A 22,627-nucleotide genomic window follows, 5' to 3' on the forward strand; every position below is an offset into this window, starting at 1 on the left:
GAAAGGATAGAGATCCAGTGGAGTGCATTAAAGCCATAATTTTCGTTTGGAATGTTGCCTGTGTTGTACAAAAAAAGTTCAGTTGGAAACACCGTTGCCCTTGAAATGAACAATCCTGTGGTTTTTGTGCTCGTTAAAAAGTTTCAGTGTGGCATTTCAAACTCTCCATTTAAAAAAGAAAGATGCATTCTTGTTGGAATTTTTTTTCTTTCTTGGGAAGAAGTACTGTTGAATTATCTATGATTTCGTGGCTCGCTGTAATTCACTCACACTTCAAAAAAAGGTGTTTTCTTCCCAATATCATCCAAAGAAATACTTGGAAATTTAAGCAGCAAAGAACATATTATGGAGGGCATTTGTTTTCTAATGTATGGGGGGGGGGGGGGGGGGGGCAACTCTTATGCACGCTTGAGTTTCAATATGTGCCAGCGTACTCACTTTTTTATCCTTTCTTTGTATCTGCATGCAAATTTGTTTCTTCTTTTTTTTATAGTTCTACTTTTTTTGGTTTCTTTTGAAATGATAATGTCTTTGTTGTCAAGCGCCTGTTATTTCTTTGCTCGGAGCCTCATGACTCGCAAAGCCAGTCTCACTGCCGTTATATGGGAGGTAGTTCCCAATTCTTGCCCAAGGCTATGGAGGACAGATGGTTTGATTAGATAAGCCCCCTCTGTCCCTCTCTCCACCCCCCCGCCCGTTCACCCGTCCGTCGCTAACAGCCCCACATATACTTTTCTCTCTCTGAGGTCGTACTGAAGTTCACGGCTGGATTAAGCTTTATAAGTCTTCCTTCCCGCTAAAATAGGTAAAATTGTCCAATATGTTGGGGCACAAAACAACCCAGTGACTGATCTTTAAGGCCTGTTCGCACTTAAACTGCAGTGCTATCTAAATTCTACAGACACAGCACTGACTTGTTAATGCTGCACTGCATGCGACCCCATCTTTTCCTGCATACACACACAATGCACTGCTAACCCAGGGCTTAGTCAGCTCTGACGGCAGCACTGATTCAGCAGTGACTTGTTTCTACCCGTAGGACTGAGATGAAGGCAACCAAATTCATTGTTCCTGTTTGCCTTTGGTTATATAATAATGATAATAATAATAATGATTTTATTATAAACATTTGCATGACACATGATCAGGCATGCATGTGTTATGCATTCTTTTGCCAGTTAATTTTCTTGCATTTAGTATCCATAGCAGCTCGTGGACACTACGGCCAGCTTGCAGAGAAAGAGGCAAGCCGTCTGGCGCGCAACACGTTTCTGTCTCCTATCTAGACGATCTCGTGAGCCGGTATGCAAGGGCATTACTCACTGGCTGCTTTCTGGGCACCCTTCCAAGCGTAGATTGTTTTACAATGCGAGCCACAGCGGGGAGGGGGCTTCTGGATTGTTCCTAAGCTGGTGTTGGTTTCCGTCTTAATCATCAGCAGGCTCATTTCATCTTGCAGTTCCGACATTGTGTGAATTGAGGCAGGGATGTCACCTTGGCCTTCTGTGTTTCTGAGTTGACTTGGATGCCCACTGTGGAATGTGTTTGTGTCGGGTGTGGAAGCTAAGGAGCCTTTTCCACAGTTCTTTTCATTCCTTGAATGCCGGCACGTTCAGTCGAGTCAGATGATGCGTCACATGATAAGGAGTGGTAGTACAAAACTTTCAGGAAATTCATTTTCGTCTGAACATAAAAGGTAATACTTCATTTCCATGGTCCCTTTCATTCCTCGAACATCTACCTGTTACTGTCAAATCATGTGACTGATCACATGATAATGATGAGCAATACACAGAACTTTCAGTGGATATGTTTTTTTTAACCTTAGAGAGTAATACTTCGCTTCCATGGTCCCTATCATTCCTTGAATATCTACATGTTACAGTCGAGCCATGCAATTGATCTCATGATAAGGGTGGACAATACAGAACTTTCAGAGGTTTGTTTTTGTCTACACATAGGTTTTATAGTCCTCTTAATTCCTTAAATGTCTGCATGTTCAGTTGAGCCATTGGCAATAGAGAACTTTTACTGAATTCGTTTTCATCTAATCATTGATGCTACTAATACTACAAGACATCTGAAAACTGCAATTATATATGCAGTACATGACAGATGAATATAGCTGTCTAGTATGGGACATGGCTACAAATATAAGTAGTAAGGTATGTATACCTTGTTAACCGGTTATGTGGTGAAAGCACAGATGCTAATCTCGATAGGTGGGCATTCCTTAACCATTTGTTTTGCCATGTTCGCAGTTAAAAACCATGAAGGAATTTTTGTTCCATTTTGTGTTGTGACTGAAAGATATTGTACTCTCTTGTTAGCAGGTGACATTGAAAAAATGTCTCTTCTAATCGAGATGAGCATTCATACTTTTTTTCTGTGTTTCAACGGTATTGGAAACCATAGAGCAATGTTTACTACATGTTATTTTATGGGAATGGCTCCAAGAAAATGTCTCATTAGAAGATGACATTGTAGAAACAGGTACCTATTTTGATAGAGGCAAGCATTCCATACCTATCCCTTCGCATTTCAATGGTGTGTATATTGAACTCGGAGAAATGTTTGTCCCATACTGTTTTTCAGTGGAAGATTAATTACACTGGATATCACTAAAAATGGCAACTTATGCCGACAGAGTAGATAGCTGCTAAACATTTAACTGTTGTATTTTGTTACATGCTAACAGATTAATAGTGTGATTGGTTGTTTTACATGCAGGGTTGCTGAAGCAGCTAGCCAAAATCATTTCTGTCCCATCAGAGAAGGGAATAGGACTATTTCTTCCTGATGGACCGAATAATCTTGTTTCGACACTTTCAGTACTATCACTTATCGGTTGCCCGATTTAACGAATTGGCACTCATTCACTTTTTTCATCTATCTGACGTAGCTGAAATTCGGTAGGGGCGGTGCAACCTTTGAATTCTCCGTGTCCAGTCTTCAACGTTAGTTTTCCTGCTTTGCTTTCAAATTTCTGCATTTGTTCTCAACAGCTCTTAATTTTTTTAACACTTTTCGATCCCAACTTGAAAGCTGTATACAAGCATCAATGATGATACCTGGCTAGAAGTACAATCAAAAGAAAGATGGAAGGACGTTGATGGGGACAGTCAGGTAGCCAGGCCAAAAACAAACCATTTAAAGGGGAAAGAAAAAGTTGTTTCAGAATTCTGAAATGAGTTAGATATTTTTCTTATCAAGGCTCAACACTCTGGCTGGAAATATGTCTGGCCACCGGTTGCACAGCAAGAGGCAGCTCCTTGTAATTGGGTGGAGAATTCGAGCCGCCTTAAAACCTGGGACAGAAACAAAAACACAGACGAAAAAAGAGAAGCGAGCCAAAACCAAAACCTGTCTGAGCTCGATCCAGATCGGAGGTATCGGTGGCCCCTCCTCTCTCTTTCCCCCTCTTTCCCACTCCTCTCCACTAGAGGACCTGTTCCACTTTCAATGTGGAAAAAAAAAAATAAAAAAGCAAACACCCCTGGAGGCACGTTGGGGTGCTGGCTGGCACACGACGCCCTACCACTGAAGTCCGGAACCCTCAATCACTGATCTTTCTGAAGGGCAGGAACGGTTACTAGTAGTACCTGCTTTGGCAGGCCGTGAATTTTTCGGTATTGAGTGGCCTTTTGGCCAGGCTGTGCGACCGCTTGTTATTTTGTAACGAAGTCCGAACGGACGACTGCAAAGCCGTCCTGCACGATCCATGTGTGTCTTAACCAGGGCCGGTTTCTGTTTCCGTGGTTTGGGGGATCTCGACCTGTTATCGTGGATGTGATGTATAAGGGCAAATGGATACCCTGAATCTGGTGTCTTTTTTCTTTTTTTTTTCTTCTTTCTTTTACTGAATTTTTTGCTTTATTGTGGTAAAATTACTGCTTTCGTATGTTGTACAAACCCTTTTCCTCAAAAAAGTTGTGTAAAATTGTTTTTGTGAATTTGGTTTACGTCACATATTACCTACATCATCCCAATCTTTTTCCTCTTGCAAAATGAAGAACATAAGATTGTGTTAACATTTCTTTTGAGTAATTTGAAAATAGCGACGGAGTAAAAATCAAGAAGATTGGAGGGTTCTCTTGCAAGCTCCGACACTTAATGTTTTTTGTTCCTCAAACTTTTAATTTTGTTTCTGGCCAAGCCTCTTTATATTCTGGAAGCAATTTCACTTTGGTAATTTAACAATATTCCATTCCAAGCAATATTTCTGCAGGTCACTCATCCTTTTCGTGTACTATTTTTCCTTTTGCAGTCTGATCTATGGAGTGCCGCAGTTCCCAAACACTGTCGCGGTCGATTTACCCTCCCATTGATTTCTTGCGGTTGCTCCCAATCAAGCAGAAAGCTCACGACCCAACGGAGCGTTATGATTTATGATCACCATATTTATGGCAAGCAAAACTGGTTTTCTTGTTTTGTTTTCATTCTTGGTCCGTGTCCTCGATACCTGGAGGGAAAGAGGGTGGGTAAGCGGTATTGGGCACATCTTTAGGGCAGGTTCCACAGTGATGTATGCAATTCAGATTTTAAGTGTACTGAGTTGTGTCGTGCCTACCTTCTTGCCTCCTCCTGGTTTTCGTCTGGTAGCTTTTCCAATTCACTTTTCTAACTTGGTTGGTTTGCATTGACACTAGTGATAGTATTGATTGATACAAAGAACTTACCAGACAGGCATCGACACATTGATCGATAGAAGGATAGGTGATGGATGCTAGCAGTACTGTATAGTGATGATACCAATTGTTTAGGCAGATACTGTTGCTACTGTTGGCAGTTGTTCATAGTAAAGGTGGGCAAACAAATAGTTTTTGTTTGTTTGTGTGTCAGCATTGAGAAGCATACAGGAAGGGTGGAAAGTTGCTATTTGATATTAAATGGCTATAATTTTGGAAAATACATAGATTCACGGAAAGTAAGAATTGTTTTGTTCCCAAGCCCATAAGAATCCTTGTGGTACAATAAATGTCCTTGCATAGGTGTAGACTATGGGGGGGCAACGGGGCTCGTGCCCCCCCCCCCCCCCCCGGGCCCGGGCCATGATCCTTACCGAGACGCAGTTTACGTGCCATGTAACGAGCTTCTAATAGTGGCGTGTAAACAAAATAATGCGTACGTTGCCTTTATTGACAAAATATATGGGAAATGGAATTCCAGCGTGTTTTCGTTAGCTTCAATCTCCCAGCTCTGGCAAAAAAATGATGCCCCCCCCCCCCCCCCGGAGAGAACTCAGCCTGCCCCCCCCCCACCCCCCGGGAAAATGGAAAGTCTACGCCGCTGTGTCCTTGTATGCAGTGGTGTTGTTACCAGGCGTTGCAAGTGTTGCAGTATGCAACCTCTGGGCGCGATCCTGCAAAGACAGTTTATCCACCACTTACCTCATTCACTTGTGGTATATATAGCGAAGTGTTTAACCGGAACTGAACCTTCATTTTTAGCTAAACTGGAACTAAACTGAACCAAACTCTTCGCCGCCACCTTGAAACTGAACTGGTATTGAACCGGAAAAAATATAACAGTAACCGGTTCAAAACGATTCACGGTAATTGTTTTCTCCTTTTGTTTCTATGACAAAATAAGATATTTGAAATTTAAAAATTGGAAGCTCTATTGATGTATTAAACAAATCTTGATATACAGAATTGCAATGTACGAAAAATCGTGGGTTTTTGTGGCACTTCTGTATTGGCACTATGATTAATCATAATGCCAATGGCACCATGACGTCGCATGATCACGTGACGTCATGTTGTTAAGGCATGCTGTCAAGTGATGTCATGTCACGAGGCCCTGTGACGTCGCGTGACTCACCGCATCAAGTCAATTCAAATTGAGAGTGTTGCTAGATTTATTAGCATCAGTGATACCCTGAGGTCACATGACATCATGCCTTAGCACCGCAAGCCACGTCACACCATGACGTGTTCGACTGTCATGAGCCCCAATCGAGTGCTTGGGTTCATGACAATCACCATTTCCAAATATTCGGGTAACGACTCGTCTTCAATCAAAGATGGGGATAGTCGAACTCAAACAATGTCTGAAGCTCAGCCCATGCTTTATGCTTTGCCAACCCCAGCACGTGACTATGATGAATACTGACTGTATATAATAAGCATCAGATCATGTGGCCACTTGTTCCAATTGTGAGTTGGGGAGAAGAAAGTTGTTCTTTTTCTTTATTTTTCCTGTGTCTTTTACTGCGTGGAAAAAAACTAATCTTTGTGTTTTTGCAAGTTATCTATGTCAGGGATTAATTCTTAGCGGCATTTACTCAAAGTACGAAAATTGCTGCACGACCCAACTTACAGTACACACCATTGAAGCACCCATGCATGTTTTCGCTGTTGCTAAACTGCCCCAAAAACTTGTGTGCAAGAATAGAAGCACTGAAAGGACTAAATGTGACATTAATCTGACGTTACGTAGAACTACACGTGTGTACGGGAGGGATACCTGAAAACAAAGATGCCAGTGTAAAGATCTGCACAGTGCACGGGCCTATATTTAGGAGTCCGGCTAGCCACTTTCGACAGCCGGCCCGGCCCGAGCCTAATTTTCATGTGCCCGCTGAGGTCTGCTTTTTTTTCGCCCAGTATGAATAGCTCACAAATTGTGCGGCATGGCAGCCCGTTTGCCACTGTTACACATGTTGACTAGGGTGCTTCATAGTCACTAAGCACCTTTTTTTGCTGCTATTATTAGTTGGATTAGTCTATGGGCCTAAACAGCTCGTTAAAAAAAAGTGACTCCCATCATTGTTTTTTTTGTGAGCAAGCAGGCATATTGAAAAGGAGTGAAAAATAAAAATGGCATGCAACAGTAAACAGAACCACGTGCCAAAGTTCTGAATTGCCCACTACCGTTTTGTAAAACAACCGGTAAAAAAAATTAAGAAATGTTGTCTTTTGTGATGGTCTGTGACAAATCGGTTAGGGGAAGCACCCTTGAGAAGAACCTCTTCATCCATATTGTGGATGCACACAATCATATGTACAGATAATGTATGGCTGCGAGGGTACGGATTGTGTAGGCGCATATGTGTGCATGTTGATGGGGAGAAGTGACTGTACAACAGCAGCACCGCAGGCGACAAAAATGAACGCTGCGGCGCTGGTGCGCCGCAGCGTTCATTTGGTGTACAGCACCAAATGAATGCAGAGCAGAGCATTTGTTGCGCCAAATGCAGAGCATTTGGTGCACAGACATCGAGCTGTACAAACACACATGCAAAGACACACATATACTTTCAGCATTTGTACCTCCCCTGCCGTGGTCTCTCCCGCCATCCCCCGAACAAGATTCCAAAAACATTGCTGCTAAAAAAAAAAGAAGAAAAAAAAAAAATCAACGGCTCATTTGACCTGCTTCGGCCCGTTTTGTAGAACTGAATGCAAGGCCCGTGTCCGGCCCGGACCCTTTATGAATATAGCCGTGAAGCCCGAGCCTGGCCCACGGGCCGGGCCTTGTTAAATTCATCTGTGGTGGTGTCTAGTGGAAAAACCGCCCAATTGGACTGCGAACGCTGACATATCCCTTTCCCGGCACCTTGTAGGAGTTAATGACGAAGCCAAGGAGGAAATTGCGCCCGCTGTTGACGTTACGCCTGTCCCTACACAGATTTTTCTCTTATTTGAATACCACTTAAGGTTTTAAGTTTCATCTGCCCCTCATCTTTGGCACAAATCAGAAAGCGTAGCCTCGGAAACTATTTTGTTTGCAAAAACACTTGCCAGAAAGCGCGTTTTCGTGCCGCCAGACGCTTGTGCCGTTCACGACGACGCTGCACCAAACAAGACTAATTTCTGTCTGTCAAACGCATGGCTTGCACTATGTACGAACCTTCTGCAGTGTTGCGTTTGCACCACCGTATTTCATTTTCCCAGCAAGAACTAAGTGCAATGACCACTAGCATATAGTGCGATGACGTCACGAGCAAACGATGTTAAACAGTGCAGTTTCCTAATAAAACATGATGTTTGCAACACTAGCAAAAGTAGATCTCTATATTGTAAAGTTCTGCAATATTCATAGGTTTTATTTTTTTATTGAATGCAGTTTTATTTAGAAAAAGCAGTGAAAGCTACACAAATGCGGCCAGGTGGACATGTTTAAGAGAGAATGGAACTAATAAATTAATAATTAACGAAAATTTGCTAATTCTTTTTTTGATTACGTTTTAGGGCGCATGTTTATATTAAAAAATGGAGGCAAGCAATGTTAAAGTTTTTTTATAACTCTACATCAAGCACGCAGTTAGAGTTATTTATTGTCAGATTTTGTCGTGGAAATTTGTTTATACATGTCGATACTGAAACAAACACACAATGCCTGCCGGAAGGACAACGCTCATCTGACGCCGAAGGGTCATGTGTAAAAAAGGAAATTTGTGTCGCTATTGTGCGTCATAGTGTGCCGGAGCTGGTTGCAGCTGATGTTCCGTGGCTGGCAAACAAAAGCGTGGGTCACACTGCGCATACATCATACAAAAGGCAGTCTGTGTTGAGATTCAAACGCAAGTCACCGCAAGATCCGTGCTTCAAATGTGGCATGGCAGTGAGTTCAAGGAGAAACTTGGCACGCTGCATTCGAACCACGGATATTGGGTCACGCATGTCTTTGTGCTGTCTTTTGTATGAAGGGCAATGAAACAATTTTTCTACTTTCGCTAAATACTACTAAGAATCGCTCCCTAATGTTGATAACAAAATAAACTGGCCTTAGTTTTTTTTTGGCAAGGGCAGTAGGCAAATACAAATTCGAGAAATAGGAGCACTGTTGGTCTCCTAAACTCGGAGTCAGAAAAAGCAGCCACGTGTCCTGGTGCTTATGTTATGCCGCTAACGTTAATCCTAGCCACGTGCCGAGGTCGGCAAAGTAGAAAATGCATACTGAGCTCCAGGCATTGCTAGCGTTCGGCTATTATCGTCACTGCAGTGATTGGACACGAGCCACTACCCGAGTGTCCACTGATGCATTTATTGTTACAATCCAAAGCCGAGTGCTAACGCAATTCTCGTGTCCTATTCATACTGTCATCAGGCGGGTCGTTTCGATCCCGCAATTACGTCATCAAGCTTTGTAAAGGCAAGACTCAAGACTGAAAGAAATAGTCCCCTTTTATCCTTGCAATTTCACCACGACCAAGAAGCTTCTGAATCAGTGGCGGTCCGTGCAAGATATACGTGGGCCAGACTAGGACCAGTACAGCTCTGTAAAGTCATGAACATTCCAACCCGATATATTAGGTCTGTTCGATTCGCCTGAACTGGCTGAACTAGTTCAGCAGTGCAGGAACTGGTGCATTCGATTCAACCGGAAGTTGCCCGGCCGCTGCACTGGCGCGTTCGATTCATCCCAGTTCTGAACGAGTTCAGACCCAGTTCCTCAAAATCTTGCACCGCCTCTAGAGTCAGTTCAGCGTCCGTGTAGAAGCAGACGACAAGAGCAGACGGCGATAGCAGATGACACTCCTCGTCCGCCTCTGCTCGCGGTGCCATTTTTCGCAGCTCTTGCTCAAATGTCTGCAATGTTTAACAATAACGCCGATATGGAGGTTGCATTTCCTCCCAATTATGATAACAACGTACCCGCGGTGGACGCGGAATTGAGATCATATTTTGAAAGCGTTTTAGGCACCTGCTCGTGTAGGTTTGGCTCCCTGTGGTAAGTGTTGAAATACTGGATCACGTAAATTGTTTGTTTTTGATGCTATGTGGGGATGCATAGTGTTGATATTCTTCCTTACCGACACGGGAAAGGTATTGCACTCTTGATAGTCCCCGCCTTCAGTTGCTCTTGGATGCGTACTGACGACTCCGATACATTGCAGAGTTCTGGGATTTAGTACATTGGCCCTCGCATGCCCCGTATCTGAGCATAATACTACGTGCTTTGTCCGCTGGTATCTGGACGCCCACTAACGTTCCTGGGAAAAACGACGCCGAGAATCGGCATTGGCTTGGTAGTTCCACGCAGTTCTTTCTTGAGAATCAGCATAAACGCTTTAGCTTGACGCCAAAGTTACGGTCGATAACTGCATTGGCCAAAACGCTATCGTCAGGCCTTCGTCTTCGAGGTGACCGCTATCGACCGCGCGCTGCCGCCAGTGACTCCCGACGCAAAATCCTCCCGATGCCGCGAACATATCGTAGAAATGCGAGACTCGAGAGACTAGGAATGAATCTACTATTGCTTAATGAATGTGAGGGACACGAACGCTTATGAAAATGAGAGGAACCGAACGGCCGTTCAAAACGCAGACAGAGACATATTTCGTGCAGAAAACGTTTTTAGTACACGCGAATAAAAAAAATAAGCACAGAAAAGGTTCGCTTATTATTTCTAAAACTAAGGAAACACGAATTGTCTCATCAACCCACGAACAAATAAATATAGCATACAACTTGACGTTTAGAAACAAGAGCCAACAGATGCAGACGACACTCTGGGCTTCCACTCGGAAAGCCGATCACAGCGCCACTCCTAGCGCGGCGGCTGCACTGGCTCTGCGCCGCTGCTGCACGACTCCTGCACTCCTCTGTACTCGGACAGAACTAGTTCAGAACTTTCTGGCCAAATCGAACAGACCTATTGTTTCATGAAAGCGATAAGCCACCTTATCGGTCACGACAAGTTGCTTTGCTTTGCTGTGCGATACGTCGCTGCAAAACGTTCTAATCATGGGTGCGAGTCAGGTTAAAAAAACAACCTGGACAGAAACTACTCAACAAAGAGTGAATGCTTCGACTCGCTGTGATGCGAAAGTGACGCAAGTTTCGTCATTAACACGTGACTATCCGGCGACAAATGAGGGTTGTCCTTCCGGTAAGCATCGCGCATTTAGTTTCGGTATCGAGAGATTTCTGGAAAAAAAATGTGACAATGAATAACTTCAACTCCGAACTGGATTCAGGATTTTAAAAAAAGCTGGGCTGGCTTTTAACATTGATTACCTTCATTTCTTGAATATAAACATGTGCCGTAAGACATTAAAATAAAAAAAAAATTAATTTGTGAGTGTCCATAAATTAGTCATCTACTAGTCACAATTTCTCTTGAACATAATGTCCGCTTGGCCGTTTAACTCACTTGCGCAGGCCGTATCAATGTAGCTTTCACGGCATGTTTAAAAAAAAGAAATGGTATTCAATAAAAAATATGCTTTGCATATAGCAGTATCGCGGTGAGATGTGGCAGCCTACCGTAAAATACCGGGCAAGCGCTTACTTAAAATTTGGAGATAATCGCAAAAAGAAGGGAGATGGGTACTTGTCCGGTCATCAATTTTACATATCAATGTACTGTACATATTTTCTCAGATCTTAGGAATTTGGGAAGGGGCCCTTAATGTGGGATGGGCGGAAGCGTGGTATTCTACAATAGTAAAACGTTAGAGCTCATGAGTGATGAAGGGAAAATGCTGTAACGAGAATGCCCAAAACATGTGCACAAAAAACGGAATATAATATTAGCCCCCCGAGACAGTATTTCGCAAAGTTTCGAGCTCATACGAGCCGATACCAAGATGTGATTTATATAAGATCATTTATCCGTCCTTCGTGCTATTTATGTGTAATTAGGAATATCGTTACATCTCTGTATTTCTTTTTGCAGCATTGTATATTGGAGTATTTTTGAGAACACCATTTATTATCTCTTTTTCTGCACAATTTGTGTATTCGCCTTAAGATCTACCAGTGAGCACAAAGTCCTTTTTGAAATACCCCGCGACCCGGGGTTTCACACAGCCTAACAGCGAACAAAAAAGCATGTTTCCGGCGGCTCAAAAGCTGGCGTATTTTCAAGTGTTGTCCTTCCGTGTCGGTCTTAAGCGGTTATCCATGTGAACTTCATACAGTCAAATTCATTGATGCTAATAAAAATGTATTTGATTATTGACTGAAGATTTGACAACATAAAGGGCCGATCACCATTACTATATATGTCACAGATAAATGCACCCCCAAATTGTCTGAAAAGTTGCTCTGCCAATTTTTTCCTGACTTTTTTTATCCTGGATAGACATGTGTATAAGTGATTTGGGAGTTGGGAGGGCCTTAAACAAATATATTATTTTGAAGCTCAGTTATATAACTGTGTTCCTGACATATATATAACTTTTTGAACATTTGTTCATATGGGCCTGTTATTGCCCCTTTTACGTGTTGAACAGCAATTTTTGTATGTCTGTGGGCTGCTCAAAAACAAAGTACACAGGGGTATGTGGCGTAGCTATGACGATTATGCATGCAGACCGTCAGAAAGTGAGTAGATGTCATGTCGAGTAGAGGATGAAATACTACTTTATTCTATTTAACTAATATATTATTAATGAGCAAAGGTGATGTTTATTTGCAAATTGAATTTATCCGCATCTTGTCAAGAGCAAACTACAACAGCCAGGCTATGCCAGTTTATTCTGTATAAGAAAATGTTCACTTGGGTAAGCGCTATTTTAGGCCAAATTAGATCTGAATACAAAGATTCATATAGATTAGAGTGAACAGTCTTGGTCACTCCTTTCTGCGTGATCTTTTGCCAACATCACAATACTGAGTGCAGCTAATATTGGTTAGAAAAACAAGAGTTGATTGTTGCTTAGAGTTTCTGTAAAATGTAGACTGAAAGGGCTGGTCCTAAAACTTTCGTGACATTTTGAAAATATTATTGCTTTTATCTCAGATGCGGCATCATCAAGTGTATTGTGAAACATATTTCGTTAACTAATTTCACTGACACCACCACACCACGGTATATATTGTGAGGAGGTGCCCATCCCAGGATTTCATGCACCCTAATTCCTTAGTGCAAGAGTACAACTACGATTCAACTTCATACTGTGACGCAAAGTTGTACCAATCGCAGATATTTTAGTCGACCTACCACACTTTGTGACAACCTTTCGATTCAGGAAAAATATATGTGACTGACGGAACGAAATGAATGTTTTCTCGTATAAACACATTTTGTATGTCGATCTAGATTTATGTTTTACTGTTGCGTCAAAATTTATTTTGACGTAACAGTAAAAAAAAGTAATGCAATTTCTTATTTTTGGTATGTGAAAAAAAAAAAAGGATTGTGTGAACAATGAAAAAACTATACATTTACTCGTTTCACGGCGGTAATAGCACCTATTGCCAAAACAACGCGGTCCCAATTTAGCAGTTCAAACCGGAACTGAACTAAAAGCCATGCACCCGAACCGAACCAATAAAACTTGACACTGATGTGTAGTGCTATGTAGACAATTTTTGCAGAGATAGCGCAACATCAGTGAAGAGCATTTTTGCAAATCAGTTAACACCCAACTATGGTCATGTCATATCGGATAGTAACTTTCCACCTACCCTTTTACTGCACAAGCATTGCATTTTTTTTTTTGTGTATGCTTGTTTTTAGGTGATTTAAGTGGTTTTTAGGCAGCACCACAGCAGGTCTGGTGCCCTGTTAAATTTCCTGGTACCATTTTGCTCCTTTTTGTTTATTGGGACATATTTTCCTTTTGTTGCTTGTCTCCTAGACAATGTTAATTTGAGGGCATCTTTCTTGTTCATTCTCCTTGTCTGCTGTTGTACTGGACACTAGCAACAACCTAATTTTATCCTAAAGCACAATTTTGAAGTTTTCTTTATTTTTTACGCTTGTAAACTCGTTGTGTTTAGCTGGTATCATGGCGTCCGGGCAGAATTTGCTTTAAACGTGAATGTCTGCATATTTTTTCAGATCTGTTCTTCTGAACTTTTTGGGGTATTCCGAATTTCTGAAATGCCAGATTCTCTCGACTTGGTTTGGTGTGGCGATCTGGGAAACTATCAGGATAAGCTTTCGGGTGTGCAGATTGGTTGTGTAGTTAAGGAAGAATTTAAGAATTTTATCTTGCATGTAGTAGGTATATAAATTGTACTAAAAATTTAAAAATGAACTGTTAAGTTTCAAATTTCAGGATTCTTTGTGGGAGATTTTGGGAAATATTTCTTCAAGTTAACTAGATATTATTTTGTGACTTGCAGAAATCTGAAGCCACATCAGAATAATCTGAATGTTTTTGTGCGTCATGTTTAACGAATGTTTCTCGATCTATGGTTGATTTTACCGCCATTCTTGGACCACATAGCACTGATTCGTGTTTTGGTTCCGGTGCTTTTCTCATCTGCTCGTCATCAGATGGCAGCATCATTAGGAGTCTTCTGCCTTCCTCACCTCATTTGATTGCTGGTTTTGCATTTTGGATTGGAGAAAATACATCCATCTGAACATAAAAATAAAGAGCCTGCTTCCCGCACTCGCATGAAAATTTAAATAGCCTGAAACCTGAGGTTTGTTTTAGATTATGAAGATGCAGACTTTTATTTAAAAGTAAGGAATGTTCTTTCATTTCTGACAATCGTGCTGGCTTCGATGACGGGAGCATGGCGAAGTGTGAATTTGAAGATTGAAAGGTCATTCCCCACCCTTCTGCACATTTTTTGCTCTGTCGCACATTGATTCACTGCTTACTTGAAACTGTCCGGTGACCAGGAACCGGTATGAGAGCTTCTGAAACAGCAGAAGACAAAAACATTTCATTTGACGTTCATAGATTTTGCTCTTTTTTAAATGAAGCTTATGGTAGCTTCTCTGGAAAAATGTGGAATGCATAAACAGTAAACTTGGGAAGCAATGCATTACTTTCTCCAATAATTTTGCATTTGCCAAGTTACGTTCGTGGGGGAGTAATTGTCAATGTAATTTAATTGCCATGCATTTCTAACAAATCGCTTCAAAATTACTCGTTACATTTAAAAAGTATGAATTTAATGTGGAAATTAAAGCCCTACATTCGGTTGATTTAACAGGATGAAAGATAAGTAAATAATGGAATCTACCTATATATTCTAAGTAAAATTGGAGCCTGCAGTAGAAAAGTGATTGCAAGCAAGTCGCATGCAGTAGCAACTATGTGACCACGTTCCGGTGTAATTTTGTTAAACAACGTTTCATACTAATTTTGCATTTTTTTTCCTTTTTATTGTATTTAATTGCTATGTTTATGTCACAGTGCCCGCTCCTCTGTGTAATGCCTTTGGCCCCCAGCGATAAACAAGTTAAATGCTGGCCGGTGTCATATCGAGCGAGAGTAGTGATTGAGCCCAGGTACGATTCCTGCGGTGTACTGACGTGTCCTGCCACGGATACTCCGGTGCAGATCCTGTTCTGCACCCTGAACACGCACAAGGTGGACATGGCGCGGCTGCTGGGGGGCCAGATTGGCCTGGACGACTTCATCTTTGTGCACCGGCGAGGCCAGCCCAAGGAGGTGGAGGTGCTCAAGGGAGAGGACTCGCTGGGGCTCACCATCACGGACAACGGGGCCGGCCTGGCCTTCATCAAGCGCATCAAGGAGGGCTCCCTCATGGACCGCATCGGCTTTGTCCAGGTGAGGGCTGTTGCTCTTGAGAGTCATTAAATAAGCTACGCTTGGAGCACGGCCTCTCAAACTTTTTGATCTTGAGGAACCCGTCTCGGTCCCAGCATTGATCCGTTGAAGCGGTGCAGAAGCTTACGGACCTTGTAAACGCTACTGCACACGCCAAGGAGTGTTGGCCTTGTTGTTATGCATCGATAAGTGGCTTGGGCCTCCGAAGAAGGGGCTTGAACTGGAGGAACGCTTCGGGAAGAGACCGTCGAGAAAGTTTGGGTGCTTCAGAAGCCCAAAAGGTTGACTTTGGAGAATCCCTGGGTTCCTAGGAACCTGGACATTAGCTTAGTCCAGGTTCTGGACTAAGCTAGATACATTTCCAGTTTGATCACCGTTTTAACGGGCCTGAGCAATCTATCGACATACAACTACGAGCCAGGCACTCCCTATGGACCTTTTGCCAAATTGTCGAAGCACCAGGGAGAATGTTGGGAACGCAGGTACACATGCTGCACGTGCTCGTATTATCTCTATTAAGAGATTCCAAGTGCATGACCAAAATAAGGCATCTATGAATGCAAACACAAAGTGCCATTTGTTAGGGGTGCTTGTTCAGGGACGGCTACCGCTGCAGACGCCAGCACGTGCGGCACGTGTAACTGCGCTCGCGCACTCTCCTTGGTGCTTGGGTAGTTTAGAAAAAGGTCTGTTGCATGCATTATTGTTTTCAAGATCTGGAGGCTTTCTGCACTGCTTTGTTGCACCGATGCAGGAACTGGAAGAGCTTCCTTGACTACAGGGCAAACGGTGGTTTCCAGAGATAGAAAGGTTTGAGCACCTCTGGCTTAGAGTGTCGGCACTCCATTCCCCAGTTTTTGTGTGGGCGCCTCCATTTTGGTGCCTTGTGCAGAGCAGGCGTAATTGGTGATAGTTTCGATCCGAAAATGCGACCCTTCCCGAGTCTTGGGTGCAGCGTCGGGAAGCTCCAACAGTATTGATTTTCTCCGTCGCAATTCGTTTCAACGTTTTTGAAGGATGAAAAAGCGTTTCCTGCGATTTTGGGTAAGGCTTCGGATAACTGGCAACTTTAATTTTAAGCACTGAGGTGGCTGGAGTGTCTCTACTTCATAGCATAGTTTATTCAGTTACCCTAGTTCACCCTTTTGTCCGTTGCCACGGTGGCAGCCATTTGTTTGTGCGCATCATGTGACGTTCGTTTATGCACCGGCGGCTTGCGGGTGGTGCCATTTTGTTGTGGGGAGCCTCGCACAGTGGTGGACGACAAACTGTGGTTGTTGGCTGGATGTGCCAACAACCATGGTTTCCGACGACCACGGTTTGCGACAAACATGGTACGGACAACCACGGTTTCCGACAACCACAGTTTCTGGCAACCACGGTTTCCGGCAACCACAGTTTTCGAGTACCATGGTTTCCGACAGGCATGGTATCGAGCTGCTTTTTTTTTTGCATTTAGATCTGCGTTTGGTGCTTAATGTGCAACATCGTTTTGCTCCGTCGGGGGTCTGTCATGTTGGATGGGCCACTCAAAGCCGGCAACGAGTGACAGCAAGTGTCTTACGCAATGATATGGGGGGGGGGATGATTTGAGTAAACTGTGACTAAAAATCTTGTCATCTGTCGAGGATATCAACTTCATTGGCAGGAAACGAACGTGTTAGAAGTTTGCTGCTTGCATGTACTCAATGGCAACACACACAGCTATAACAATCGGTGAGTGCACGCTCTATGGCTCCTGTATAGTGTTGGGTAAAGTAAATTTCAAAAGTATTCGAAGTAAAGTACAAAGTTAATGAGAGGTCATGTACTTTAAGTAAAGTGGTAAGTACACCGGGTGCAATGTACTTCAAGTAAGATACTATAAATACAGTATACTCCCAAAATAAAGTACAAGTACTTTTTATCGCAATTTTTCACGATGCCCTTTCATTCCCCTATACAGTGATTGGTTCAAACTGGTGTATGCATTGCTCCCGGGGGTAATTGGGGGTGCAGCGGTTATTTTCGGAAATGGCGGTGAATATTGGATGAAGTCAAGTGGCCGCAGAACAGTTACTTTAATCTCGCTGACAAACTATTGAACAGAATCAACTTGTAAGGCACTTATTTGTTGACGAAGCATAATTTTGTGATGCAGTTTTGTGGGTCGCCTGTCAATATCGCCCAATCAGGCCGAGTTTAATTCGCCCCGAGGAAGCCACACAAGGGAGCGCTATCATGAAGAAAGGTTTAATTGCTACTCATGGGCTCGCTGTGGTCCGGGTCTTTCCTGGGGCTCGCTGAGGTCCGGGTATTTCTTGGGCTCGCTGAGGTCCGGCTCTTTGTGCGCTCCTGAGCACCGTCTCTTCCGTTGGTCTCTCCCTTGGAACTTCTCTGTCCTCGCGCACACACCACGAGCCTCGCCCCTTCCTCCTCGTCGCCGTTCTTGGCGCCGTCCCTCCGCGTGCTGTGCGGCTCATTGTCCCCCACAATTTTAACGAGACCAAATTTTGGCAATGTACTTTGAAGTCGGGAGTTGTACTTTCCTTGGAAATTACCGGAAAAATACTTCAAGTACAAGTATGTACTAAACAAATATTTTTCAAGTAAAGTACAAGTTTTCCAAATATACTTGAAGTAGTACTTTTAAGTCCTAACGCAGCTTCTGTTACACTTGAGGGACCCGCTTATCTAACACTGAGCTACATGATTCAAATAGGGCAAAAAGTTAGCTGGAGCTGGTAGATGGTTATCTTGATATAACAGGAAACCATTCAGAATGGCCTGAGAAGACTCTTGGTTTCTTTGTGTACCCTATCGGGTCTCTTTGCAAATTATTTGCTGCCAGTTTGAGGCTGGCCAGGAGGTTTATCTTCCTTCTTGCTTACAGTTGCCTCTGTGCTTTGTTTCAACTCCTTAATCAGCCAAACAATTTATTTTTTAGATCCTGTTTTATTGAACAAAAACAAGAATAATCTTTGTTCTAAAAACAATTCTGTTTTTTTTTTGGTCAGTTATCATCAGCATAACGAGGTGAAAGTGTCAACTGTGTAGAATTTTAGAAAAAATAGTGTTTGCAGAAGCTAAGATCTCCTGGCTAGATATTGTCTGCCATTTTCAAGCCCCTTGGAGAATCTCTCTTCAAAGATTTTAAAAAAAGTTAAGCAATTAAAAATTACAACTCTAGACATGCATTTTTAAGTGACAGCTTAATGCACTTTCTTTTTTTTTGTATTGGACATGTTTGTGCGTGAACCCAATATATAACATAACCAATTACAAATCTGTAAGTAAATAGTTCTCAATTTACAATAAAATGTCAGTGAGTGTAACTTAGTTGCATTTTTTAGTGACTGTAACTTAAGGGGACACACCCCCCAGGAGGGTCAACTTTTGAACCCTTGGCTTGAAATTAATGAGATTTACAGGGTAGGCTGGTGGTCATGCTAGGGGTGCATAGCAAAATTTCAGCTCTGTCGGTTAAGTGGGAAGGAAATTGGGGCAGCTTTTATCAGCAACACACCTACATTGTTTAGTTAATCCATCGTCGGAAAACTATCACAATATTCAAGATTTTTATTTGCTAGATATGTAGCAGAATGCCTAGGAAGTGCGGCTATGGAAATCTTTTTGTAAAAAGTCATTTATTTCTATCAATTTTCTCTTCTGCAAAATTGGTCAACTTTTTGGTCTTCTGTGTCTTCGACAAAATGTCAACATTTTATAAAAGGCATCCTTAAAGTGACAAAAAAATTCCATAACTGCATTCCTTATTAAATTTCAGTCAGGAAAAGTGAAGAATGAGCCTTCCCTATATTGCCATCATCAAACGATAGGTTGACTAAAATGAAATTTATACCAAAAAGTGGAATGTCGAAAAATTTGTTCAAAGTGCTCCAAACCCTACCTTTTCTTTAGCTTCGGTGGAGAGAAAATAATTTATAAAAAAATAACTATGCAGTGTAAACCACTGAAAATTTCTGGGAATACTCTCGAGACGTTGATGGATGTAGATATGTAATTATTCAAAATCAACATTTTTTGCAGAAATTTGTAAGCACGTAACTCGTAACTTGATTATATTTCAACTCGTGTAAATGTAACTTACCGTAAAATACTTTGTTCAAGCGCCCGCTATTAACATTTCCCAAACTTGGGAGTTCTGCGAATTATTCGTTAAACACTTGATTTGACTGGGTAAGCGCCTATGTCTAGATTAACCCAATATTCAGTAAAACTGGGCTACCCCGGTATTTTAAGGTAAGTACTCCGTACGAGCATTTTTTACAGCTCAGGCATGGACCAGATGGTGCACTGTTGTTCCGAGCATAGGGAAGGGACGGTCACCCTTCCTCTCTCTGTGCCCAGGTCGGAGACCACATCGAGCGCATAGACGAGCGCAGCATGGTGAACTGCCGTCACTACGAGGTGGCCAAGGCCTTGAAGGAGATCAAGAAGGGGGACACCTTCACCCTGCGCCTGGTGGAGCCACTCAAGGCTGGCTTCTGTGAGTGCAAGAACGCTCCCTGCCCAGTGTCCGGCCGCTCGTTCCCAGCTAGCTGCCCATTGTACGAGATGGGACTCTTGAATGCGTGGAGTAAAAGGCTCACTGCATAAACTGTGCCTCACCAAATGCTTGGTCTCTGCTCAGGTGCCCAAGTTTCTCAACGTTGGCCTTTGTTCAGTTCAAAAGTGATAGGCAATGGTACCAGTGGCACTAGCCATTCGTCTCTATGTGTTAGCAAGCTCTGTCAAGTATCATTTTCTTTTAAATAAATTTCTGGAACTCGGTTAAATTTTTTAATTTGGTAACGGCAAGCTCTGAAATTTTGCCATCTGGTCCCAACCACTAGCGCTACAGGAGGGCGAAGACTGAGTGTTTGGCGACGCCGAGTGTATTTTTGCAGTGGGAGAAATACGCTTATCTTTTCTGCTAAACACCCATTACAGTGATCAACCGAAAAGATCCTTCTGTTTGTTGTGCCCCTCTGTACGAGTGAAGGGGACACTAATTCATTGTGGTCACAAAAACAAATGCTCCGGTGCAATCGGAGGAGTGCCCTTGGATTTGGCCTGCCCTTGGATTTGGCTTGCCCTTGGATTTAGCCTGGCTATCCGAAAAGGGCTGACCTTCTAGGCTATGTTCCAAATCTTACCCGAGTAACGTTTTACCTACATCAGGGGGGTAATACCACGTGATATACCAAGTAAACGATCCACGACTTGATTTCGGAACAGCCAAGATTATCACCTGGATACTATGCGGATTAGCTTCGTCTTGGGCTACGGCAAAAAGAAAAAAATAGCAGCGATGGTGGAAAATGGCAGAAGTTTGCTTTTGATCATGGGGGAAGCACTCAGGACAACAATATTAACCGCTGCAAAGATTTTTTTTGACAGCGAAGACACTGTGTTTTCGGTGGTGGCTCCACTTGCTCACCTTCCTTTTGAGCTGTATATTGAGGTCACAATTAGTTACTCTGTTCAATTAGACAAAAAAATTTCTGTCATATTAATCAGCACAATCTCTAAGTAATCCAGGTGCCCTAAACGCGTACGTTCCAAGCACCGTAATTTGCACTGATTGCGTTTTGTGAAAATTTAGAATCCACTTTCACACGGTTTTGCAATGCAGCGCAGGGGGCTTTCTCAACAGTGATATGTACCATTACATTCGATTTGACACTAATATGATTACGAAATCGCAAAAAGAACTTTCAAACTGCTACAGGCATTTTCTTGGGGAGGGAGAGGGAATGGGGTTGTTGACTGATGATCATATACATGAAATCTTCGAAGCCTTCACTGCTTTACAAGCGTTGTCCTCTAATTATGCACACTCTGGGAAAAAATTACTTCTACATCATCTATACCCGTTTTCACCTCAATAACCATAGTAAAGATTAGTAGAAATTGGGAGAAATGAGTAATGCTCCTCACAGTACATTACTAATTTCTTCCTTCATGTTGATAATTAAGATATATTGGGTGCAATTTAGATCAGATGCATGTTATCTTGTCAAGACTTACACATTCCAAATGCCAAAAGCATTGCTTTTCCCTCCAACAACAACCAAATCTCGTAAGAACTACTTCGCGCCATGTATGAACAGTGTGCAAACCTTGCTTTTTTCTTGAGTTGAAGGCAGGTATAGAGCATTTGAACATCCTCAGTCTTGAACATAGCAATACAGAGTTCACTCTAACGACGAAGACGAGGATGCAGAGGAGCTCCCGTTTAAGCTCGCACTCTAATAATAACAAGAGGTACGCCTTCCTGCGGTAGGGACACGGTCTGGATGTGGTGCACAGTCAATTTGTGCACTGAAAACTGAGAATCACGCAATAACCATGCATAAATGGCTCCACCTCAATTTCTGCCATTTCGAACGTTTGCCACCAAAGCCAAACGAAGCAGACGAGCTTTGACGGCTATGAGCGCAGAAAGCAGCTGACGAACACACGGTGAACGGATCATGTGACGTCTTTACTCGATTTTTGTCCGACGTTACCCACCAATCGGAGGAGGGTAGCGTGAGTAATTACTTCGGACTAAACAAGCCGCTTCTGAAACGTGAGTTCCAACGTCATCGAGGAAGCGCAAGTATGTTTTGAGATGCCACGTTACAAGGCCTTTACTCCGGAGTCAGATCGAGTAAATTTTGGAACACAGCTCAGTATTGTTTTGCAAAGCTGAAAACGTTTCCAAACAGATTTTTCTTTTGTCATTGTCTTGACAAGGCTTGTGAAATAGCAAGGTGCAACCGGGACATGGTCAAAAGGAACATTTTATGTAAATTGAGATCTGTGTGACTTTAACCTTATCTCTACCACATGTTACAACTTGGCATTACTCCTTGAAGGTAATTTCAATGTTCCTCTTAAAGGCCGACCTACGAGAAGTTTTTCCGCTGGGTAGGAAAATCGTTTCTTGCCACCCTTCCCATTTCCTCCTCTCCCACTGCTTTCTTGACCGCAGGGCACTCCTTTTGTTTCTGCATCTTGGGACTGGATAAGCTGGTATATAAGATCCCCGCTCATCCAGCCCCAAGGTACAGCAACAAAAGGACCCCCCCCCCTCTTCTCCCAGTCAAGATAGCAGTGGAGAGGGGGGAAATGGGATAGGTGGCAAGGAGGATTCTCCTACCCTGCGGAAAAACTTTTTGTCGGTCGTGCTTTAAGTAAAACCCTGGAAGTGTACATACACACACA

The 22,627-nt window shown here is 42.8% G+C and overlaps 1 protein-coding gene across 2 annotated transcripts in view; it reads left to right on the top strand.

The window, feature by feature from the left end:
* The window catches only part of LOC8023656 (PDZ domain-containing protein GIPC1), a 41,646-nt gene that overhangs the window by 10,062 nt on the left and 8,957 nt on the right, over positions 1-22,627 (top strand). Inside the window, exons 1-3 of one of the 2 annotated variants that reach the window (XM_029981364.4) lie at positions 10,749-10,839; positions 15,203-15,433; positions 19,784-19,922. In XM_029981364.4, coding sequence (XP_029837224.2) covers positions 10,822-10,839; positions 15,203-15,433; positions 19,784-19,922 — 388 coding nt within the window. In that variant the 5' untranslated portion in view covers positions 10,749-10,821. Of the gene's footprint in view, positions 1-10,748; positions 10,840-15,202; positions 15,434-19,783; positions 19,923-22,627 lie in introns of those variants that run through there. The other variant, XM_029981363.3, reaches the window with a different exon arrangement.

The sequence above is a fragment of the Ixodes scapularis genome, unplaced genomic scaffold (genome assembly GCF_016920785.2).
Source record: "Ixodes scapularis isolate PalLabHiFi unplaced genomic scaffold, ASM1692078v2 PGA_scaffold12__126_contigs__length_90152505, whole genome shotgun sequence".
Taxonomy (NCBI): domain Eukaryota; kingdom Metazoa; phylum Arthropoda; class Arachnida; order Ixodida; family Ixodidae; genus Ixodes; species Ixodes scapularis.